The sequence below is a fragment of the Lycorma delicatula genome, chromosome 8, assembly GCF_047948215.1.
Source record: "Lycorma delicatula isolate Av1 chromosome 8, ASM4794821v1, whole genome shotgun sequence".
Lineage (NCBI taxonomy): Eukaryota > Metazoa > Arthropoda > Insecta > Hemiptera > Fulgoridae > Lycorma > Lycorma delicatula.
The window spans coordinates 27881512-27904024 of record NC_134462.1 but is presented as its reverse complement, the minus strand read 5'-3'; the positions used below and the strand labels follow the sequence as shown (position 1 = coordinate 27904024).

General features: G+C 26.9%; 1 protein-coding gene across 1 annotated transcript; it reads left to right on the top strand.

Moving 5' to 3' along the window:
- Positions 1–28: 28 nt before the first annotated feature.
- On the top strand, positions 29–22443 carry Gen (XPG-like endonuclease). Its single transcript, XM_075373517.1, has 8 exons — positions 29–229; positions 491–668; positions 4328–4417; positions 10476–10741; positions 13113–13181; positions 15346–15496; positions 18368–18671; positions 21307–22443. Exons 1-8 carry the CDS (start codon positions 75–77, stop codon positions 21960–21962), a joined length of 1869 nt encoding a protein of 622 aa, XP_075229632.1. The 5' UTR covers positions 29–74; the 3' UTR covers positions 21963–22443.
- The last annotated feature ends 70 nt before the right edge of the window (positions 22444–22513 follow it).

Sequence of the window (22513 nt, the reverse complement as noted above, 5' to 3'; positions counted from 1 at the left end):
CGGTTTAAATTTGACTAGTATCGATAAATTGAAACGTGTTTGTTTATTAAATTTGTAACTGAAATTTTTTAAAGATGGGTGTCAAAGACTTGTGGACGGTTTTGAGCCCAATTAGTGAAAAAAAGTCGCTGTGGGAATTGCAAAATAAAACTATAGCTATCGATCTAAGTGCCTGGATATGCGACAGTCAACATGTTGGGGACAGTTCACAGCGAAACATGTATTTACGGTAAAAATAAGCATTACTTAGAATTTGCTATCATTATAACCATGAGTTAATTTCATTTCACTTTTACAGAATTTAATTTTTTCTCTTCAGAATTTAGAGAAAAGCCTTTTACATCCTTTTCCTTTTACCTTGATTTCTCCCTTAAGGTAGATGAGATATGTCATAAAATATTATCAGAAGTTAGATTGTTAAGACTTGGTGATTAAATGTAATTTTAAAATGTTATTGAGAAATTTCTATATTCCTTATAATTTTTTTCAGAAATCTCTTTTTTCGAACTTCATTTTTGTTGCTTCTGGGTGTAAAACCAATTTTTGTGCTAGAAGGAACAGCACCTGAATTGAAGCATGCTACTATTATTGCAAGACGTCAGGCTAGAACTGGCAAAGATGTACCCATGTCTGGTAGTAGGTCTAATCTCAAAAATCTTCAGAAACTAGTAAGTCATATTTGTATTTTCCGAATCTGAACCAAAAATGTTACCTATAGCTTAAATTTCATTCTAGAGGTTTGATGAAATAGCTCATAGTTTAATAATTAATGTTGTGCAAATCATATTAATTTGCAAATATTAATATGTTTGTTATATTAATTTGCAAATATTTTGTGTGAAAATAAGCTGTCTATATTTGATTGATTCCTTAGTGTGTGATTGGGAGTGTCACAGTGAAAGCTTACCAGCAATTCTTTTATCTCTTCTACATGAAAATTTGGAAGAGGAATATTACCTACATTTATCCTTTTAACTATATTTAAGTATTATTTCCTAACATTTCAGGATACATTTATCCTTTTAACTATATTTAAGTATTATTTCCTTACATTTCAGTCCAATTTTCATTAAAATGTTCAAATTTTAATTTTATTCCATTCAACATTATCAGAAGATATCTTCTCCAGATCTACGAATGCCATGTAATTATCCTTTTCCTTTTTAGTTCTGTTTTCTAAAAATTAGTTTGCCCTTGTTTGCTATCTGAAACTGAACTGACCTTTAATCTGTTATATATTTTACCATATGTTCTATTCACCTGTAACTTTATTGGTATACCTGTTGTTAAGTTAATAAAAATATATTTATATATACTGTATAGTATATGCAGTGATATTTTCACTGTATAATAGATCAAACTGATGATGCTAGAGTTCTTAAATCTATTTTCTTCTTCTTTCTTTGGTATGGTATTTACGCTTTTTAGAATTTGAGGGAAATTTTTAAATTTCTTATAAATTTTTTGTTTGTTGTATAAATTTTATTCAGTTCTACTTCTCTCAGACAGTATAGTAATTCATTACCATAAATTCTTCATGTTTTATTCCTGAAATGAGTTAGTTACCTGAAAAGCGAGCTTAGGCAAAGACAAAATTGTCACAGAAATAGACAAACATTGTCAACATTATTGCCCATAATGATTGGACGTTTTATAATTTGTATTACCAAGATAGCATTTTCACTTAAAATGCAGCATATCCTCTCGATGTATGTTAAAGGGAATTATTTACTTAATAAAGTTATGAAAATGCATCTGTACCACAAAATGTAAAAAAAAAAAAATGAAAATACGTGATTTTTGATTTTCTCTAGTTTTAATACATAGCTGTTTTAATACATAGTACCTTTTTTCAGTTAAGTACTTTTCATTAGCCAATTTTTGATTATGGATTTTACCAAATAAAGGCATTGTCCATTGATTATGTGAATCTTGATAGCCAGTTATCCAAGGATAACTATATGAAGATAAATAAAATATGTTATAGGGTGAAAACCTAAGTTGACTCATTTTTACTCTGTTTTTGAGGAATTTAGTAGTTCTTTTAAGCTAAAGAAAGAGTAGGATTGATAAACTGGTAAAGATTAGAGGAGCTTGTATTAATGTTTGTTGGTGATATTGTAATCCTGGCAGATACAGTTTACAACAGCCAATTTGAATTAGATATTTTTAGAAAATGTTGTGCAGGCAAGATGAAGGGAATAATTTTTCATAAATTTCTGAAGGAAAAAGAATGTAAAGCTTTGAGATGAAATAATTCAGTTATATATTATTTCAATAGCTTTTGTTAAATGGGAAACCTGTTTTCAATCATAGGAAAATTCTTGGATGCTTTAAAATTATTGGCAAAGTGAACCTGGCTTCCAGAACTGTTTAATTTTTAAATCAAAATTTTATTCCTTGAAGGTTTTATTTACTATATTTAGGGTGATAGGTGATCTCTATGTGAAAGAAATTTTGGCTCTTACTTAATACAGTCCAGACTCAATTTTTTAAATGATTATTTTTTTCTGCATAGGTATACCTTTGATTATTAGAATGTAGGAGTAAGGTAAAACTTTTTTAAAAATAAGGTTAACGTGTACGTTTTTAGTTTTATTATGGAGTGATGGAGGAAATTATTTTGGTTGTACCAAGTGATGTGATTGTCATAGATTACTTTATACATTTGAAGGGTTTACATAATCAACAGCCTAATATGTTTTGGGTCTTATAAGTTCAGAGCGTTTGTAAAAGTTGGAACCAATATTAATCAGGAGCTATCTGGGGTTGATTATAAGAATTTTAGACTGTGGTGGAAAAACAATGAATTAAATTGACATCTGCCAAAAATATATAACCAGTTCCACCTTAGTTTTAGGCTTAGCTTGCATGGAAAGAAGTGTTTTGAATTTAATGGGGGATTTGTTAAGTTATAAATGGTTCTGCAGTTTAGAATCTCAAACCCTTAAAAAAACATTTTTTATTACAAAGATGTTTTTATTTCATAGCTGTTTTCTATTTATATTTTCCAAATACACTGAAATCCTTGATACATTGTTTATGTCTGTCCGGTATATAATGATTGCAGGTAGCAATATGTTTTGAATAATGTCAAAATTTCTGACCTAAACCAAGATGATTGCATAAAAGGTGTTAATGATTCTTTAAATAAGGTACATTGTATACTTATTTTCTGGCTGGCATACTGAAAATTAGATGATTTATAATAAATTAATAAAAAATATAATGAATGATAAATAAAAATGATATTAAAAGGTTTAAAAAAATACAATTGTTTACAGCAATTCTGTTGTGGTATATTAGTTGTGTATTTTTATTTTGCTAAATTTAAATTAAGTTGGAAAAACCATTTTATTTTACATTTTGCAAAATTGTAAATTTATTATTCAGTGATTCAATATTTATTCATTTTAAACTGATTCAAGTTGACCTTAAAAAGAGGATTTTTAAAAATCTTTTATAGAAGGAATTTACTTTAATAGTTTTGATAAACACTGTAGTTTTAATTTAATTGATAAGGTTTGATTTTGTTTTAAGTTAAGTAACTAATTTATGGTGTTTTAACTATTTTTATTAGAGTGATACTATTACTGTTATTAAGTAAGGAAATAATTACTTAAATTTTTTTGAGGTTTAAGGTATTGGTTCTATAACACTGTTCTGATATTTTATGTTATGTTAATGTATTTAGAGTTTAAGAAAAATATTAGGACCAGTTAAAATTGAAGAGAATAAGTGGAGGGTTGGAAAAAATGAATAGGCTTTATAAATTTAATGACAAACTTTCATATGTTTTATGGAAAAGAATAGAGTTGTTTTTTGGACGACATCATTTCAGAATGGAAGAATAAAGACTGACAAAAGAATTTTTTGTTTTATGTATAATCAGAAAACTAAAAGCCTAGTTTAATGAAGCTTTAATGGATATGAGAGGAACTAAGTATCACAGAAGAAGTAATCGTAGAATATAAATCTAGAAATATTATTTTAGAAAGGCTTCCAAGAAAAACCAAAAAAGAAATATGATTACAGATGGAGTGAAGATAAAAGTGAAAACTGGAAAAAGAATGAAGAAATATTGGGAAGAAAGGAAGTTAAAAGAGAAAAAATGATTAAGATATTTGTTGTGATCCTAAGGTAGCCAATTCAAGAAGAAAATACTAGAATGTATATTTCTTCCTTTAATCTCAGAATTCTATAAAATTCAAATTGCAGTAGTCTCCTCTAAGAGCATCAGTTTAAAAAAAAATTAACTAAAAAATTTTAGACTTTTTATTTTTCTTAGATAGTAACATTAAAGTTGTACATAATTTTTGTTTGTTAGTGCAAGAAACTGCTTAAAACTATGGGAGTTCCTTGTGTTCAAGGCAGTGGAGAAGCTGAAGCTTTCTGTGCATGGTTAAATGAAGTTGGTGTAAGTATACTTGTGTTTTTTCTGTATTATAAAAGTAGTAAGTGGCAAATGTGGTTTGATCACTTTTAATCAAGAATTATTTTTGACAGTTATTGTGTTTTTAATCTTTAGCACCACTAGTTAAAACCGAGCTATATGAGATATTGACATAACAAAAGACTATAGTTGAGTAATAATTTATTGGTTTTTCCCTTGAATGAGGGTTAATACTAGTATGTGGTTTTTACTTGCCAGATAAATAGTTTTGACTGTATTATATGTGATTCAAGTGTGGATGGACTAGACTTTGTCTTGTTACGTTTTAGCAATAATTATTTTTTTTAACATTTTGAATATTGCAGGCAAAGGCTCTTGATTTATTTTTGGGAGTTGTCCATATTTTAATAACTTTGAAACTCTTATCACAATTTATGATATGTTGTGAGATTTTCAGAGTATTGAACACTAGTTTAATTCTTTTGCAATTCTTGATCAATTCTTTTAGAGAAAATAAACAATATTTCAACATATTTTTACTTAAAGAAAGTACAAGGAAACATGGGTAGAGATTATTTACCTATAGAATGTTTGGGCAATTTGAATCAAGTGCACACTAGTAGATACATTTTTTTGGCTAAGATGTTCATTTATTCTTTTTTATTAATTTATAATACAGGCATTAATAATTTAGGTAAAAATGTATCTATATATTTTTGAAAATTGCTTCAGTTTATGACGTTTATATTCTATTTGATTTTATATTTCTTTCTAGTTGCCGTATTTATTTCTGATATATTTGTTGTTAAATTGTCAGATTTATTTATTTTTTAATGATGTCCAATGTTTAGTAAATTAAGTGTGATTTCACGTAGTGGAATGGATGATCAGCTAGCTGAGTGGATTTCAATAGATTTTTTTATGATTGTTTAGTGAACGTTGAAGAATGTAAGGGAAAGAAAACGGCCTTGCAGTTCTGCTTCAATTTTTTAAAATGTGATCCTGCCATCATTGATGTCAATTTTTTTATCATTTTTATTCTCTATTTACCTAAATCATGAGTCTCAAAGGATATTTCAATTTAAAATAAATTTTATTCAAAAAGTATTTCTCTTTTTTATAATAATGCAGGGTCTTAAAGACCAACCATATAACTAGATATAATATTATGGCCTCAGCTACTTTATTGTGGAAAAATTTATATATATTTTTAAATTCTTAGGTAATAAATTTGAAAATTTCTTCATTTTGATGACTCTCCATTCTATTAGATAAATAACTGCTCTACTCTTTGATCCTACTTATATGCTAGAAATTCAATTTATTTTCCTTTTCATGTCTGGTTCTTTACATGACTTTCTACAGACTTTTAACCTAAAATTAGCCTGCTAATTGTGCTGTCTGCACCAGACCATAATTTATCAAGTGAACAGTTGTCAGAGCACAGATTGCATATTTGTGCCACCAAACTTTCCACATACGCAATGGTCATCAGTAAAATAATCTTTAAGGGTCATTTTTGTTAGACTGTTTTGTACGAGATATTGAATTTTCTATGATTTAAAGTTCCCCATGTTGCTCAGTTGAGGTTGAAACATGCTGGAGAACATTCTGACATGGTAGGTAAGAGTGTCTGATGGTTCCTCTTTATACTAGCCTCAGTAAAATGTTATTTGTTTTGACTGCCTGGCTGACTTTCATATCAACTTCCTTTGCATGAGTAGATCATTTTTATGTAGAACAGAAATATTCTGCTGTTGCATATTACTTGCGTGGATGTTACTATAATCTGAAACCTTGCACCCCATTTTCTACTAGAAGTCTTCTTCAGGAGATCTTTAGAAAATCTTTCTAGGTGCCATCTGTCATTTAGTTTCAAGACAATGGGATTTATATCTATTTTAATATTTAGATGAGGATCTGTTTAATTTTAGGCCAAGAAATATAAATGTGTACGTGTTTTCTAAGCAGTTTCCTTCCCTTTCATCATTTAGATCTTGTTAGACTGATTATTTTTTAGATGGAAGCACTGACTTTTGTTTAAAAATTACTTCTAACAAGTTCGGTGTGAAAAGTCTTTAACTTTTATTTTTTTAGTTAATAATGTTTTCCTTTCAGTACTAAATGGTGTCTTAATAAGAATGCTAATTTAATAATCAGATATGTGGATTATTTTATTTTCATGAAATTACATATATTTTTTATCATTACAAAGGATACATGTGATTTATATACTAAAAACAATATCTGGCGTATGTCCCCTGTGATTTGCTCTACATCTACTCGCTCTATCAATGAGCATAGATTTACTCTTCAATTTGGCCAGTGACACATCAGACGTTCTCCTTCAGATGTGGTAAGTTTTACAGGTTTCATTAAGCTGTGAGTCCATATACTCAAATTTTGGTTGCTTTTGTTTGAGAGGACTCAACCTAGGAATTCTCATGCAGGAGCCAAATGTCTTATTGGCAGTGTAGCAGATAATGCCACTGAAATCATAACTATTCAATTTGCATACCATTCAAATAAGATCATAAAAGGTTCGTCATCATATTGCAGTAATCTTAAAAAAAAAAGGTTCGATCACTCCACCAGCCCCAAGTGGGGGTACATTGTTTTGTCATGGATTTCTTGATGGTTTTCTCTTGCCCAAATTCAGCATGTACCAGAGCCACTCAAGTAAAAAAAATATACCTCATCATTATAGAGATTTTCTTTAAAAAAAGTGTCACCACGTTCTGCTTCTCTAAAAACCATTAAACAAGCTGTCTCCATTGCAAATGATTAGTCAGTTTCAATTGTTAAGCTAATTAAATTTTGTACCCATGTATTTGGGGACCTTTCATGAGAATTCACTGTAAGGAGCTTCTTGTAATGCCTAATTTTTGTGATGTATTGTGACACATATTATGACATTATAAATAATGTTATAACATATATTATATATGTATTTTGTGACATTAATTAATGTCTCCAAAAAGATTAGGAACTTGGAGCACCAGAGTAAGAATAAGTTTTTGTTAACATAATAATTTCTTATGTATTAATAATAAATTAAGTGTGATTGTTTTTTAATTGAATGAAAATTAAAGATGATGTATTTATTTTTAGAATTTGAAACAATGAAATTAAATGATAATGAATTTCAGTGTAATATAGGAAAGCCTAAGTCCATTTTTTTATAATGTATGATTTAACATTATTGATTTAGATTATAATTGTTGATTCCAGACTCAACTGCTATTTTTTTAACTAACCTCTCCCTTTTTTTCTAATTGTATATAAATATTTTTAATAATAAAAGAACTATCCGATTTTTTATTTCTTTCAATCTTTGCATAAATTTAAATTTAGCATAAGATAAACTTCTTAAACTGCTACAAAAAAATGAAGAAAAGCATTCTCCATGCAATCAAAGTAGAACTTAAAATTAAGTGTATAATTTGTATTAATTAATATTACTAATTTAGTTAGATTAAATTTTTTATAGTCCATTTTTTCTTTCTTTTTCCTCTGTATGTTAAATAACTATATATAATATTTCTTCAGCCTTCATAAAGTAATGTAAGGAAAATACAGTATATAGAACAGATAATGCTTATAATATAAACCAAATAACAAACAATGATATAAATAAAGATAATATAGTTTGTACAAATGTTGATAATATACAGAAAAAATCAGATAAATTTAATATAAATGATAATTTAATAAATCTAACAAAAGTTGTTTTCCAAGATGAAGAAAAATTAATAATTGCAAATTCATTTAAATTAACCTACCAAATAATAATATAGATGCAATTATAAAAAGCGTGATAATAGATTAAGAATGAAATATAAACAAAATTAATTGTACTAATGAAAAAAAAGGTAAAATAAAAAGTGATATAAGTAATAAAATTAATAAGTTTAAAAATAAAATTGATAACAAAAAATTAATTCATATAAAAATTTAATAAAAATAAAAAACAAGTTAAAAGAAAATAATTGTAAAGTGATAAAATCTAATGAAAAAATAACTCCCGTTATTATTTCAATTGTTGATTACAATGATTTAACAAATAAATATGTAAATGAAAACGGTTTTAAAAAAAATTAACCCAACCAATAAATTTTTAAGAATTGCAAAAGACCTCGTAATTAAATACAAAGAAATATTTAATTATAATAATAAATTAAAATATCATAGCAGATTATATCCATATAAACCTTATATCCCAAAACTCACAGGTCTCCCAAAATTACATAAGGAAGGTATTGCTATGAGACCATTAATTAATTTATATGCTCCAAGTTATAGAAAAAAGTAATTAGAAAGAAAGTTTATATAGAAAAGTTATAGAAAAAAAGTAATTAGATCAAAGATAAATTTATAATATAAATATGATATAAAAAACAGGTAGGAATTGATAAATAAATTAATAATAAAACTAAAATGATTAGCTTTGATATAACTAATATGTACCCAAGTATTTCTATTGATTATACAATCTCAATAATAGAAAACAAATTAATAAAAACAGGTGAAAATCAAAAATGTATAAATAATATTATAACAATAATTGTAAATATATGTAAACAGAATTATTTTGAATTTAATGGAATCTGTTACGCACAAGAAAATGTTTTACCCATGGGATTTTCCTTATCTACTGTAATGTCGGAAATTTATTTGTAGGAGTTTGGGAATGGAATAAATAGTCTGTGGCATAAATCACGTACATAAAATTCTATTACGGGTCAGATACATGGATGATATTTTAGTTATATATGAACCAGTTATAAATAACGAACATAAAGTAATTTTAAATAAATTAAATTTATATTATAAAACATTAAAATTTACATATAAAATGGAACATAATAGAAAAATAAATTATTTAGATGTAAGTATTAAAATAAATAAAAACAAATAATAACTGGAATATATAAAAAACCTACCTCAAATGAAATCATTATAAACAAGAATTCTAATTATCCTGGGTCCCAAAAAATTATACAAAATATTTTAAACAGAGCAATAAAATACATGAACGATGATAATAGGAATTGTATAATGAAATAAATAATGTAAAAAATATAACTTATAAAAAATGGATATCGTACGTCATTGATTGATAATATATATAAAAAATATAATCCAGAATTTTTTTAATAACACAAACATTACTACATTAATATCCATAAATAAAAATAGTGAAAATATTTATATAAAATACTCTTATAGAAATAAAATTATAGAAAGCTTGATTGACGCATATAATGATAAAAAATATAAACCCGATAATCGTATAAAAATAAAACATTTAAGATATAATGATAAAAAAGTAAAAAAATAAATATGATTCTTCTGGTATTCATAAAATAAAGTGTAACAACAGCGAAAAAATATGTATTGGTAAAATGAATAGATCCTTTAAAGATAGATTTAATTAACATTTTATATCATTTAAAAATTAAAAAATAGGTTTCTCAAAGCCAACCACTTAATAAATAATCATAATATAACTAGTTTAGAAAATAATTTAGAAGCAGTTTAGAAGCAATGTTGAACATGAAAATAATAATAAAAAATTAGAAATTTTAGAAAAATTGTGTGTGCGTGCGTGTATGTGTAGATATAAACTTAAATTCAGTCTTATAAATCCACAAACAGAATTTGATAGGGACATTCTTATTAAAATTATTTAAGTTGGCATACAAAGAAAAGATATTGATTGATAAATTAATAGTTATTGCAATACTTTTTTTTCTCATTCTCTTGTCTGAGCAAGTATTTGTTCTGAAATTTTAAAATGTTTTTACATTTTTTTATCAATAAACAATTTTTACAAAATAAAGGTAAAAGCTATAATTTAATGTGTAAATGTAAAATAAAATGCTAAAAAAACATCACTGAAGATGAGTGTAGGCCTGAAAACATTTTGAACATAAAAAAGTAAAGGTAAGATTCTGTACTTTGCAGAGGCTGAAAAAATATTATATTATATATAATTAATATTAATATTTATAAAAACCTATAGGTTTAGATTATAGCCATCTACATTGCTATCATAATTGTTGTTTGGATTTTTTTTAAGGTTGTTGATGCAGTGATCACACAAGATAGTGATTGTTTCCTGTATGGGGGTCTAATTGTTTATCGTAATTTTACTATGAGTCCTACATATACGTGTGAATTATACGATATATCTGTTATAGAGAAAAAATTAAAACTAGGCAGAAATAAATTGCTGGCTTTGTCGTTATTGTGTGGTTGTGATTATGACAAAGGAGTTAATGGTGTTGGCAAAGAATCTGCAGTTACATTTTTATCTGCCTTAGATGATGATGAAGTTTTAGACAGGTTAACTATTTATAAATAATTTCATACTTATAATTAATTGAACTATTTATTATTATTTCTTTTCTTCTTATATTTTTACTTATTTGTAACTATTTTGAGCCTTAATAAGATTTTTAAAAATTTAAGGAGTATTAGATTGAAATATAGAAAAAGAAAGTTTACTTATTAATCTTTGTTTTGATTATGAATTAAATATTATTATAGGTTAACCTGATTTTCTAGAGTTGTATAAACATAGTAAAATTTTTAAGGAGAGATTAAAATTAATAAAGTTGACTTCAAAAGCATATAACAGTGAGAAAGGTTTATCTAGAAAAAGCTTTTCCTATATAAATAATAAAAATATTTATGTATAAACATACATACATACATGCAACAAATAATTAAGATGTTTCAGTTTGTCTGATCTCTTAAGTGTTTACATGATATCGTTTCATATATAAATTGTGCAGAATTTTCTGGAAAAATGTGTATATATTGTGTGTATATACTGGCAAAAATTCTGCTTTGAATATCGGATATGGCTTCTAGAATCCTAATAGAAGGTTACCTGTTTTGTTTTACATTTGAAACTGATTCCATTGTACACCTTTTTTTAACCAAATTGTGTATGTGACTGTTTGCTGTGATAATAGAATTCACAGATTTTTTCATGAATATTTGACACATTTCTTGAAAGAATTTAGAGCTTCCCACTTTAACAACCCTTTCTTCAAACGATTAGGCTTTAAGAAAAAAAATAATAACTTCAAAGAATGAAACTACTGCACTGAAACATAAACAGTTTACAATTAGTAACAGTAAACAAGAGTAGTAACATAACCAATAGTGGTGCTATTAGTAGCAGCAACAGTAGTGTTGTTAAAAGTGTTTTAAACTCAAATAATTGGAGTTTGAGTCAGCTGGGTTTGACTTTAACTTACTTAGCCGGTATTATATATGTTACTACCTGTAGTAGAACTGCAATGCTGTGCAGCTAGAATCATGGTTCACACAGGCAGGAAGAATTGCAAAAAATTTCAGAGAATTGCATTTGTAGAAGTGGCTTTTTAATTATCAAATCTCTTGCGGAGAATTTGCACGAATAGACAGTAATTTCAATGAAAAGTTTTTATGCAGTTGTAGATGCTGGGTCCAAGAAGAATGTTTTCATTACCAAAAAAATGCTTTCTGCTGTAAGAACTTCTAGAAGACAATGTGAAGAATGTCTTGTAAAAAAAAAATAGAAAATTTCTCAAGAACAAAATAGAGCCCTGAAAAGGAAAATTCAAGCAGAAATTAAAAAAAAAAAAACTTGAGGATGTGTACATAATAATACGTATGTTATGAGATATCATATTATTATTATTAATTTTTTTTTATACGTTGGAATAATAATGACAAAATATTTATCAAGTAAATGTTAATAATGTTTGTTTTCTGTATAAGTAACGTGTTCTGTTCTAGTTTTCTTATCTATATTACTTTTAGTCACAGTGATTTAGTTTTCATTTAAGTTGTGATCATATATATATTCTTTGTTAAATTGAAATCTTTGTTTCTTAGCATTTTTATGCAAACAAAAGCATTTTTGTGAAAAATCTTTAAGCAATCTTAGTTGCGAGTGAATTATTTAAAAAAATTGTTTTAGTTAGTCTATTTTTCAAGCTTGTATTACTTTTAGTTACCATGATGTTCATTTTTATGCCAGAAACTTATTAAATATTGTTGTTTTTTCATACTTTGAAATGTAATTTACTGAAACTATTTATCACAAAACATAGCCTAATTTTAAATGTATATTTTTAAAAAATCATTAAAAAATAAACTTTAAAAATGAATGTAATAATAAATATTAAAAATAGCGTGAGTTCGACAGCTATGGGGATTGTGGAGGCTGCAAAAAAATAAAATATGTATATATTTTGCAGAGTAAATGCCAATAGCATAACATTATGAGAATCAGGAAACTTTTACTAAATTGGTCAGGAAAAAACGAATTTTAAAACTCAGAATAGATACAAGATGTTAAAAAGAAAGAAATTGAGAATAATAACAGATTTGTCAGTTGCCTGTTAAACTAAAGAAAAGTTAGTAAACTCTTAACCTTTAATTTCTGAAGTATTTAAGTCAGAAAAGAATTGTATTTACTTACGTCATTAATATGTTGTAATGAAGTTCAATTAATCATTTTTTGTCATTAATTTTTTTTTTGATTAAGTGTTCTTGTTCTGTATACCTCCTTGTTGTGCATATTTTTTCTCTTTTAAATATTTAAAGATAATGAGCAATTTTTTCTAGTTCAATTCCCATATTAATGCTTCTTATTTATCATACTGGTAATGTCTATGACAATATTATATTGTCTGATTGATATATTTTTGTATTTTAGGCTGAAAAGTTGGAGAGATAATCCTTTCTATGATGCAATGGGAAGGAAAAAGAATTCTGACCTTACACCGTAAGTATTATTAAACCATAGTTATAAAAAAATTTATTGGCAAATATTATACTAACCCACCTGGCTGGTCTGGTGGTAAACTTGTCACAAATCAACTGATTTCGAAGTTGAGAGTTCTAAGGTTCAAATCCTAGAAAAGGCAGTTACTTTTATATGGATTTGAATACTAGATCACAGTGTTCTTTGGTGGTTGGATTTCAATTAACCACACATTTTGGATGGTCGATCTGAGACTGTACAAGACTACACTTCATATATAGCCTTCTCATTCATTCTCTGAAGTAATACCTTACAGTGGTTCTGGAGGCAAAACAGAAAAAGAGAGGTAAATATTATACTGTTGCTGTTGAATTATATACAATCATTTTCCTTTGTTTGTTTGAAGGTAACAGTGTTAGAAATACCTCACTATTAGATAGGATGTGGTTTTCCCTTCTGAATGAATATTTTATTTAGTATTTTTTAAATGTGATAACATAATTTAGTAAAGAGAGACTGTGAAACGTGGTTTTTCACAGGTTTTTTTTTTTTTGTAATTTTTACTCTCTTGTCTAATATGGCTAATTCAGCTATACTAAAGGGATAGTAATCAATTTCAAAAAATGATAAAAAAAATAACTTTAAAATATGGCTTAAGGGGACATTTTAAAAAAAAACATCTTTTCCACCAAAAAAAGATTCCAACCTTTTATATTAGATTGCAAAAATTTTTTTTTAATATTATATCTAAGCCTGAAATCTGTTAAGTAATTCTTTGTGTACTTATATGTTGACCTCTTTGAAGGTTAATAACTCTGGATTCCATAAACCACTTTTCTTCAAACTTGGTAGGAAAATGCCAATCCTCAGAGGGCTTTGCTATTAAAATTTTGCAAAAATTAGAAAAAGATAGGGGATGTTTTGGCCAAAATAGAGTTTAAAAATTTTACTGCAGCAGCTTATCAAAAAAACTTTTCTTGGAAAAGTTGAAGCCTTTTGTTCAGTGTGTAGCAACAAAAAATCATTTTTTGACTTTTTTTTAAGTTTAAAAGGTCATTTTAAAATACTTGTGTGTAAAATGTGGAAGTATTGATATTCGTAATCCCCAAACGTCTAGTAGAATTACAAAAAAAATTGGCAAAAAGTTTTACTCTCCTAAAAATCACATAAGAATTTATTTAAAACTATGGCTGTACAATATTTTTGAACAGTTTTTTTAAGAATTTAGTATTGCCACTTTGGGGCTATATTTTAATATTAAATTTACCCAATTACTTCCCATGGAGTAATGGGAAAACCAATTTTTTTTATAATTCTGAATTATCAGTGACAAACTTGTAAGCATAAAAGTCACAAGAAAGCCCCCTTTAAATAAAGATTTAATCCTAATTTTAAAGCGTTTTAAATCATTAAAAATTGTCCTCTTAATTCAGGAGCCCCCAATTTTAGAAAAATAAAAAAAACTTGTATTTTTGAGTTTAATAAAAATTAACTTTGGAGCATATTAGAGACAATAAATAGTACCCTTGATTTGGGGGCTCAAAAATAAAAAAAATCTTTATTTTAATTATGATATTTAACACTCTAAATTATTTTTGTGGTTTTTTTCTAATAAGTTCTTAATGATCTTTTACTTGTGATTAGAAAAAAAATTTATAGCAAAAGAATATTTTGCTTAGATAGTAATTAAACTCTTACAAAAGAATTAAAAATTTTTATTTCTCACCCCCAAAATTGCAAATATGCAGGTGTACAAATTTATATACATATATCTAAATTTTTTTATACTTTTTTCGCTAAGGAACTCAAAATTTTATATTGATAGTGAAACTATCTCGCCCTTTAATGTGTTACTTTTCTTTTTCTTATGTTGTTTGATAATATCACCACATAAGCTTGAAGCTTGTGCGTGTGATATGGAAATGAAATTTTGTAGCATATGAAAAATGCCATGCCTGACTGGGATTTGAACCAGGACCTCCCGATGAAAGGCCGAGACACTACCACTTGTGCCATGGAGGCATTATAAATTAAACGTGAAAATTTTGAAATTGAGAAAAACCATTTCAGAAAGTAGTTTTCAAAAATTGTTTCAGTTTCTCATTGCTGGAAAGAACAGAAACTCTTTACCCAGCTTTTTAACATTCTGCTTATTTCATATATTTTAATAATTTTATTGTTTCAGAGAACAGAAATTAGAGTTAAGTATAAGAAAGAAAGCATTACAAATTCCTGGATTTCCTTCAGAAGATATAATAGACGAATATTTAAGTAAAAAGCCAGTAGAATCAATACCAATGATTGGGTGGTCACAGCCAAATTTGCCAGGATTTTTAGTATGTATTTGTAAAATTCATTATTAAAAATGTTGAACGTAAGATTTTTTCTTTATATTTGATTTTTGTAATCTTATCGTATTAAAGGTAGTAATTCCATGATAAACGAAAATTAAATTTTTTTTTAAGGAATTTGAATTTAACATTAAATCTTAGGAAAATAAAAAGTTATATTTAGATGAAATCCAAAACAACAGTGGTAGTAAAGAGTAATAAAATTTATACTTATCTAATTAGTCTGTATTTGATTGATTAAAATTTAACAATTCTTAATGATGTAGGCATCAATTAACCTAAATATTATGCGTGATAAAGAAACCATATTATTAGAAATCTGTGCCTATAACATTCATGAAAAAAAGAAATTAATTTAATACTTAATGAATTGTAATGAATAGTAATTAAAATTTGTAGTGTGTAAGAAATTGTAAATATGGTGAATGTGATAGCTGTTGAACTTAATTAACTGTATTAACAGGAAACATGTGCCTGTATTTACGTGGTCTGTTTAGACCAGAATAAAGGCCTGCAATCCTCGGTCAATAAAGAAGGAAATATATGATGAGGAGAAATTTATTGTATTCTGAAAAATTTAGATTAACCCTACAAGTGCCCAATAAGAACAATGTACTTAGTCACCTCAAGTCTATCTATTTTACAGCCTTCTGATTATTTCTTTACAAATTTGTTGTTTATTGTAGCACTATAAAATATAAGATTATTCAGAAAGATTTCATTTTTCATCATCTTTCAAAATACCTAAATATCAGTAAAATCAGTAAAAGACTGTTCATTAAGTGTAGCAATAAACATAAAAATTCAAGAAACATACAAAAAAAAAATTGAGTACTCTTAGAGGATTATCCATAGACAGCAGGAATTTTCCAAAATATACATTTTGTTTGTTATAGTTTTTTGTGTTGTCAAAGTTTCATTGCAATAAATTGATATTGGTACAGTGTTAGAAGCAAAAGATGTCTCACACAACAACATTGAGTTCACTACACTACTTACCACTACAAAATGCTACTGTACACAACAAAATACATTTATACATAAAACTAACTTATAGGCTTGTTCAATAGAGTTGTATTATTTACATTTTATTTATATTAGGATAATTTATTAATTTCAGACATTTTTCTGCCTTTTGTAACCTAATGACGGTAATAATGATCTATTTTTTGCCACCAACAGTTCGTGGTAGATTCCTTCATACAACTTGTGCACCAAAATGTTGACCTATTTCTTTTATTTTCTAGACCACAGACAATACACTTTCTTTTCTTTCTATCAGGAAGTTTTGCAAAAACCAAATTCTGAAGGGCAGAGATGAGGACCAAGAGCCCACAGGCAGAGGTAAAGCTGCAAGAGACCAATTTTTCGGTATATTGAGAAATATTCGTTGTATGAAAAAAAGTTTACAACAAATTTTGTTTGTCTTTCTAAACTCTACAATTTAAAGAAGGTCTCTTGCATGATTGGCTTCACTTGTAAATGTGTTGACAATCTAAATTTCTTTGACAATGAAAGGCAAAAACTACTATTTATGTGTTTCTAGTAGAAAATTGTAGAACTTGGAAAGATAAATTTTTTTTCACTTGTGCTGCACATTTCCTCAGATATACAGAAAAACTGATTTTTTGAAACTTTACTCGTGTCTGGGGGACCAAGGGCCCCAGTTATGTGTCTGCCCATTGGGATTTGAAATACTGTTGGTATCCTCCAAAATTTCCAATATAATTTGTCCATTTTCATGATTGGTGGAAAAGCGTACTCAGCTGTTGGTCTATTAATTAAATAAGTGAATGCAAAATATTTTTATCTGTGTATTGAATCTTCAGATGTAGATACATCATGGTATCAGATCCCAAACCCAGTTTGTTTTATTCATGGTGTGTTTTTAAAGTAAGGTCCATTTTGAATTTGCTATCTACATATGTGATGTACAGATGGCGCTTGTTTCGATTATTTCAGTCTATAGTCAACTGTTAGTAACAATAGTTTGGAAATTTTGTTTTTAGTTGTTCATATAATGAGTGCTTCAATTTGTGATCCTGCCAAGTATGCAGTATGAGGAGTAATTCAATTTTTGATGGCAAAAAACAATTCTGTGCCTGAAATTCATGCAACTTTGTGATATTTACAGGATGAATATTATGAGTGATGCTGAAGTAAGCCAGTGATGCGATCATTCTCAGCAAGCAACATTCATGATAATGGTGAATGTTTAACCTGTTAGACCTGGAATTTCAAAAAATCTTTTTCTGGTATACAATTAATACCATAAGGAGAACATGTATTTTCATCAATTTAGCTTCAGTACTTTCTGCTGGGCGTTAATGAATCAGTCATGTTAGTCAGAACAAGTTGCTTTATAAGACAGATATTAATAATAAAATTGAAGTTCCTTAAAAAAAATCTATACCTTTGATTCTTATATATTATTTTCTCAGGTGTGGTATTTACTAGAAAATTGGAAGTGTACATTTTGATTGAAAGTAGCACTGTCTAATGAACAGTGATGCATGCAATTTTTGGATTGGAATTTGGATTGCATATTAAAAGAAATATGTAATAATAAGTAAAAAATATAATAAAATGATCTATTTTACAATACTTAAAATAAGCAGTTGTACTGATCAGTTTACTGCAGTGAAAATTAATGGGAGTGCTTTATTATATTTATACTGTTAACGATGTATCCTGCTCCTAAAACCCTTGTGTTTAAAAAATATTATATTGCCTAGCACCATTTATCTAACAAATAAATTCTCATTTATATTAAATGATAATATAAATTATCATTTAATGTAAAATTAAATCAGATCTGTTAATCTGTTAATTATAAGAGAGTTTATATTTTTGCAGGAAATTGTTGACAGACAACTTGGCTGGGAAGAAGAATATGCGATTGAAAAATTTCTTCCACTGGTGACTCGATGGCATCTCTTACATCCAAATAAACTTTCAGTAGTGAAATGTGAAATGATAGTTAAAAAAAGAATTGCAAGAGGTATTAATAGTTATGAATGTAAGTGGTCTGCTGCTGATCTAATGTTAGACAAAACAGATACTTTACTTACCACAGTTGAACCTCAAGATCTTGTTACTGAAATATATAAAAATCTTGTTGAAGAATTCATAGCAAGCAAAAAAAAGAAAACAAAAAATGGTATGAGTTTTTGAATATATAACTGGTATTATTAATTAAACATTTTATTAATTTAAGTAGAATTTATGAGGTTTGTGCAAATAGTTACAGAATCTTTTATTATAATAATTATAATAATTATTATAATTATAATTATTATAATAATTATAATTATTATAATAATTTTTCTACTTGGAACCTCTAAGTCTTATCATTTTTGAATAAACATTCTTCTTTCATCTTGCTTTTTGCACTTCTTGTATCCTCATTTATCTGAAATCATCATCATCCTTTCAAAGCAGATATTAATTTAAAATACAGTAAAACATCTGAGGGTGTAGGTCGAATACTGTTTACCAAAACAACTGTTTTGATCAAAATTTATGAATTATTCTTCAGACATCTCATAATATTTAGATACCAGTTACCATACATAATTTCCTCTTGAGTAAACATTCATTATGTACAACATCATCAATAGCAAAATACATCTTTTCACCTTTAACTTGATTTGTGGTGCTTTTTTCCAACCCTTTGCAAATACTACAATTTTCTTCCTGCTTCATACCCCACATTTATATTTTTATTTATCCTGTGATTACTCGTGTATAATACTTATCTATTCTAAAGAATTCCTTTTTGACCTTTTTTTAAAATATTCTTTCTCTACTGTTTATTATTTTTGCCACAGGCATTATATTCTGGTTGTTACAAACACATAATATACATATTCATATTCACAGCATTACTTTCTATGGCTTAGTGAGTGAACCTTCTACATTGCATCTGTATAAGTGTGATGTAAAAGTGCTTATGTTGGTACTAATAGTCCAAAAGATTTAAAGTAACTAAAACATTGTGGATTAATTTGTTACTTGCTGTAAACTTAAAAATTTTCTCCGTCTGATTCAACGAACTGCTTGACAAAGGTTTCCAACTTACATAGCGCAGTGGTGTCATATTAGATTCCTTTCATTTTCAAGGATGGGAAGTAATTAAGGGAGAGACAAATTTGGTAAGAGTAGGTAATAGTATAATATTTAAAACAGTTTTTTTTTAACATTGGTACTGAAATAGATAGGATATTGTCATACAGGAGGGAAAAAATCGTGAGTTTGAAAAGGGCTGGAATAAACACTTTCTTGTGAAATAGAACAGTCTAAAAGCACTATATAATATTTCAATTTAGATTAATTTACCATCTCCTGCAGGATTCCTGTATGTATCTGCACAATTTTTAAATGGGTATAAAAAACCAGAAATCAATATTTTTTTAACCATACATTGAATCAACAACTCTCCTCACCAGAAATAATCTTGGCATGCAAAAAACCTGCTTGTCCTTTGCTTTTGCGATACAGAGAGACTGCATATTGAATCTAACAGAAACATTTTTGTTGAAATCTGTATAATGTGTAGCAGTACTGTTTTTGGGGATTAGAGGGTTTCTGCTGCCATTCTAGAAGTTTCTGCTGCAATCTGTCCAGTTAGGTAGTGCTAGAAATGGTGTGATGTGACATCTTTTACTGACTGCTGTCAAAAACTTGTACGCCAATGAAAAATGTTCGTGCAAGTCAAGTAATGATGTTAACCATCTAAGTATATTATTTGTAAACTTATTAATCTTATTAACTTATTTAACTTTAGTAATTCTTATTACTATTCTTATTGGTATTTTTGTGTATTAAATTTATTTTTAAGTTTAACACAAATATATAAGTAATTAATTAATATTAATTTTTTATATCTAATGAAAGCATAGCCCTATTGAGTATAAAAGTTTGTTATAAATTTTTTATATTTCTTTGGGAAAAGTTTATTAAATTTGTATATGCGATTATTTATTATATGAAATTCATTGAATTATAGATTTTCCAAGTGTAAAAATTAGTTAAGATTAAGACATATACGTGTAGTGATAGTTGGATCCAGGATTCTACAGGATTTTATTTTTGAAGAATTTTGGTTGAAATATTTTCACATAAACAGTTACCTGAAATTGAAGGTGATAATTGGTATTTGTTAATGTTTATTATAAACAACAGCACGATTTTTTATATTTTATTTAATTTTAACTTTTTAATTAAATTAAAAGGATCATTCAATAATTGAAGAGACTGTCAAATTATAATAATGTTTAAATAATTATAATTATGCTTATAAAATAAATAATTAACCATTGAAAAATGGTTAATTATTTACTGACTACATAATCCCAGATTATGTACAGATTATGTTTAGGCACTTGAGACTGTAATGAAGAATTCTTCCTGTAATGAAGAATTTATTAATTTATTTTTTCCAGGATTTTTCCTCCTTATTGTAGAGTTCACTTAATTTTTAGCTAATCACAATAAATTGGGCCTTTATAATCCCAAAACACTGTTCACATCACTTTTATTATCTGATGCGTAAGTTTTGAATTTTTTCCTGGTGGGTGAACTCTGAAACTGTTGCAGTAAGTCTCTTTAATCATTGAGCAACCCTTTTAATAAAAACAAATGCTATTTTGGCATCAGAAAAATTACTGGATTACTTTTGAAGGATTATTTTTTAACAACATATTTTTTATTTTATTATAATTTCAGATTTATCTTAGTGATTAACCAGAAAATTCACTTTTTTCTACTTAAGTTTATTTTTTATTTTTTTTTAGGAGCAAAAAAGAAAACATCCTTTAAAAATCAACAGGATAAAGAAAATATTGTCGAAGATGTCAAATCATTATTGCATAATTTGAGCTTTAAACAAAATAAAATTAAACAACCAAATAAAAAGAGAAAAAATAGATCAGTGAAAGGATTAGAAACTATTGATAAATATTTTAAAAGTAAAAAAACATCTTCACATTTACAGTGGAATTGTAATTTACCTGTAACTCATAGTACACCTAACATTAAAAAAAAGAATAGCAATGCTGATGTATCTTTTCATTTTAATTTTGATGAAAAATATTCACCCTCACCCTTAAGATGTAAAAATAAACGTTCTTCAATCTCAAAATTAATTGATAAAAATACTTCAGACAGTATCGATATTACATCTAGATGGTCCTTAAGTGAATTTTTACCATCTCCTTTAAAGACAGTAAACCATGAGCTAAAATCCACTAAGTCTTGTAGTCATAGAAATATTTTTTCAAAAAAATTTGATACTTCTATGAGTGCGTCTTTTTTAAATATCTCAAATGACATGAGTAATGATATGAATATGTCAGATATAATCAATTCTTTTGTAAATAATGATAATAATGCTAACCCAGCGGTTGATTTTTTATTAAAATCAGAAAATTATTTACAGTTATCTAAATAGTTATCTTATTTAATCATCTTAATCCTATTATATTTTATACTTATGATTTTTTGTATTGACATATATGTTGACAGAATTTGTACACAGCATTTGGTTCTGGCCAGCAAATAAAATAAACTAAATTAATTTCCACGATTACTGAAATTTTGATAAACTGTTATAGTGATTTATAAGTACAAGTAATGAAACTGCTCCCAACATCTAGATATGGCTTGGACCATTAATTACTTATAGATTTTTTAGATTGTTATATTTTAATTTATTTTATTATATTCAGTTAAATTTATTAGCATAAGATCAATAGAAAGTTATTGTTTTTAATGTAAGTTTCTATACATCCAGAAAGTAAAAATACTGTTTTACTGATAAGAAGTTTTTTACAGATGAAATGTGCATGCCAGGGATTAGCAGTAAATTAGAATACTAACTTTTACTATGATATTGTATGATTAAATCATTATTAAAATAAATATTCAATTTACTATTGTTTGTAATAATTTCTTTTCATTTGATTCTGTGATGTATTAGTAATTATAAAATAAAAGCATGCC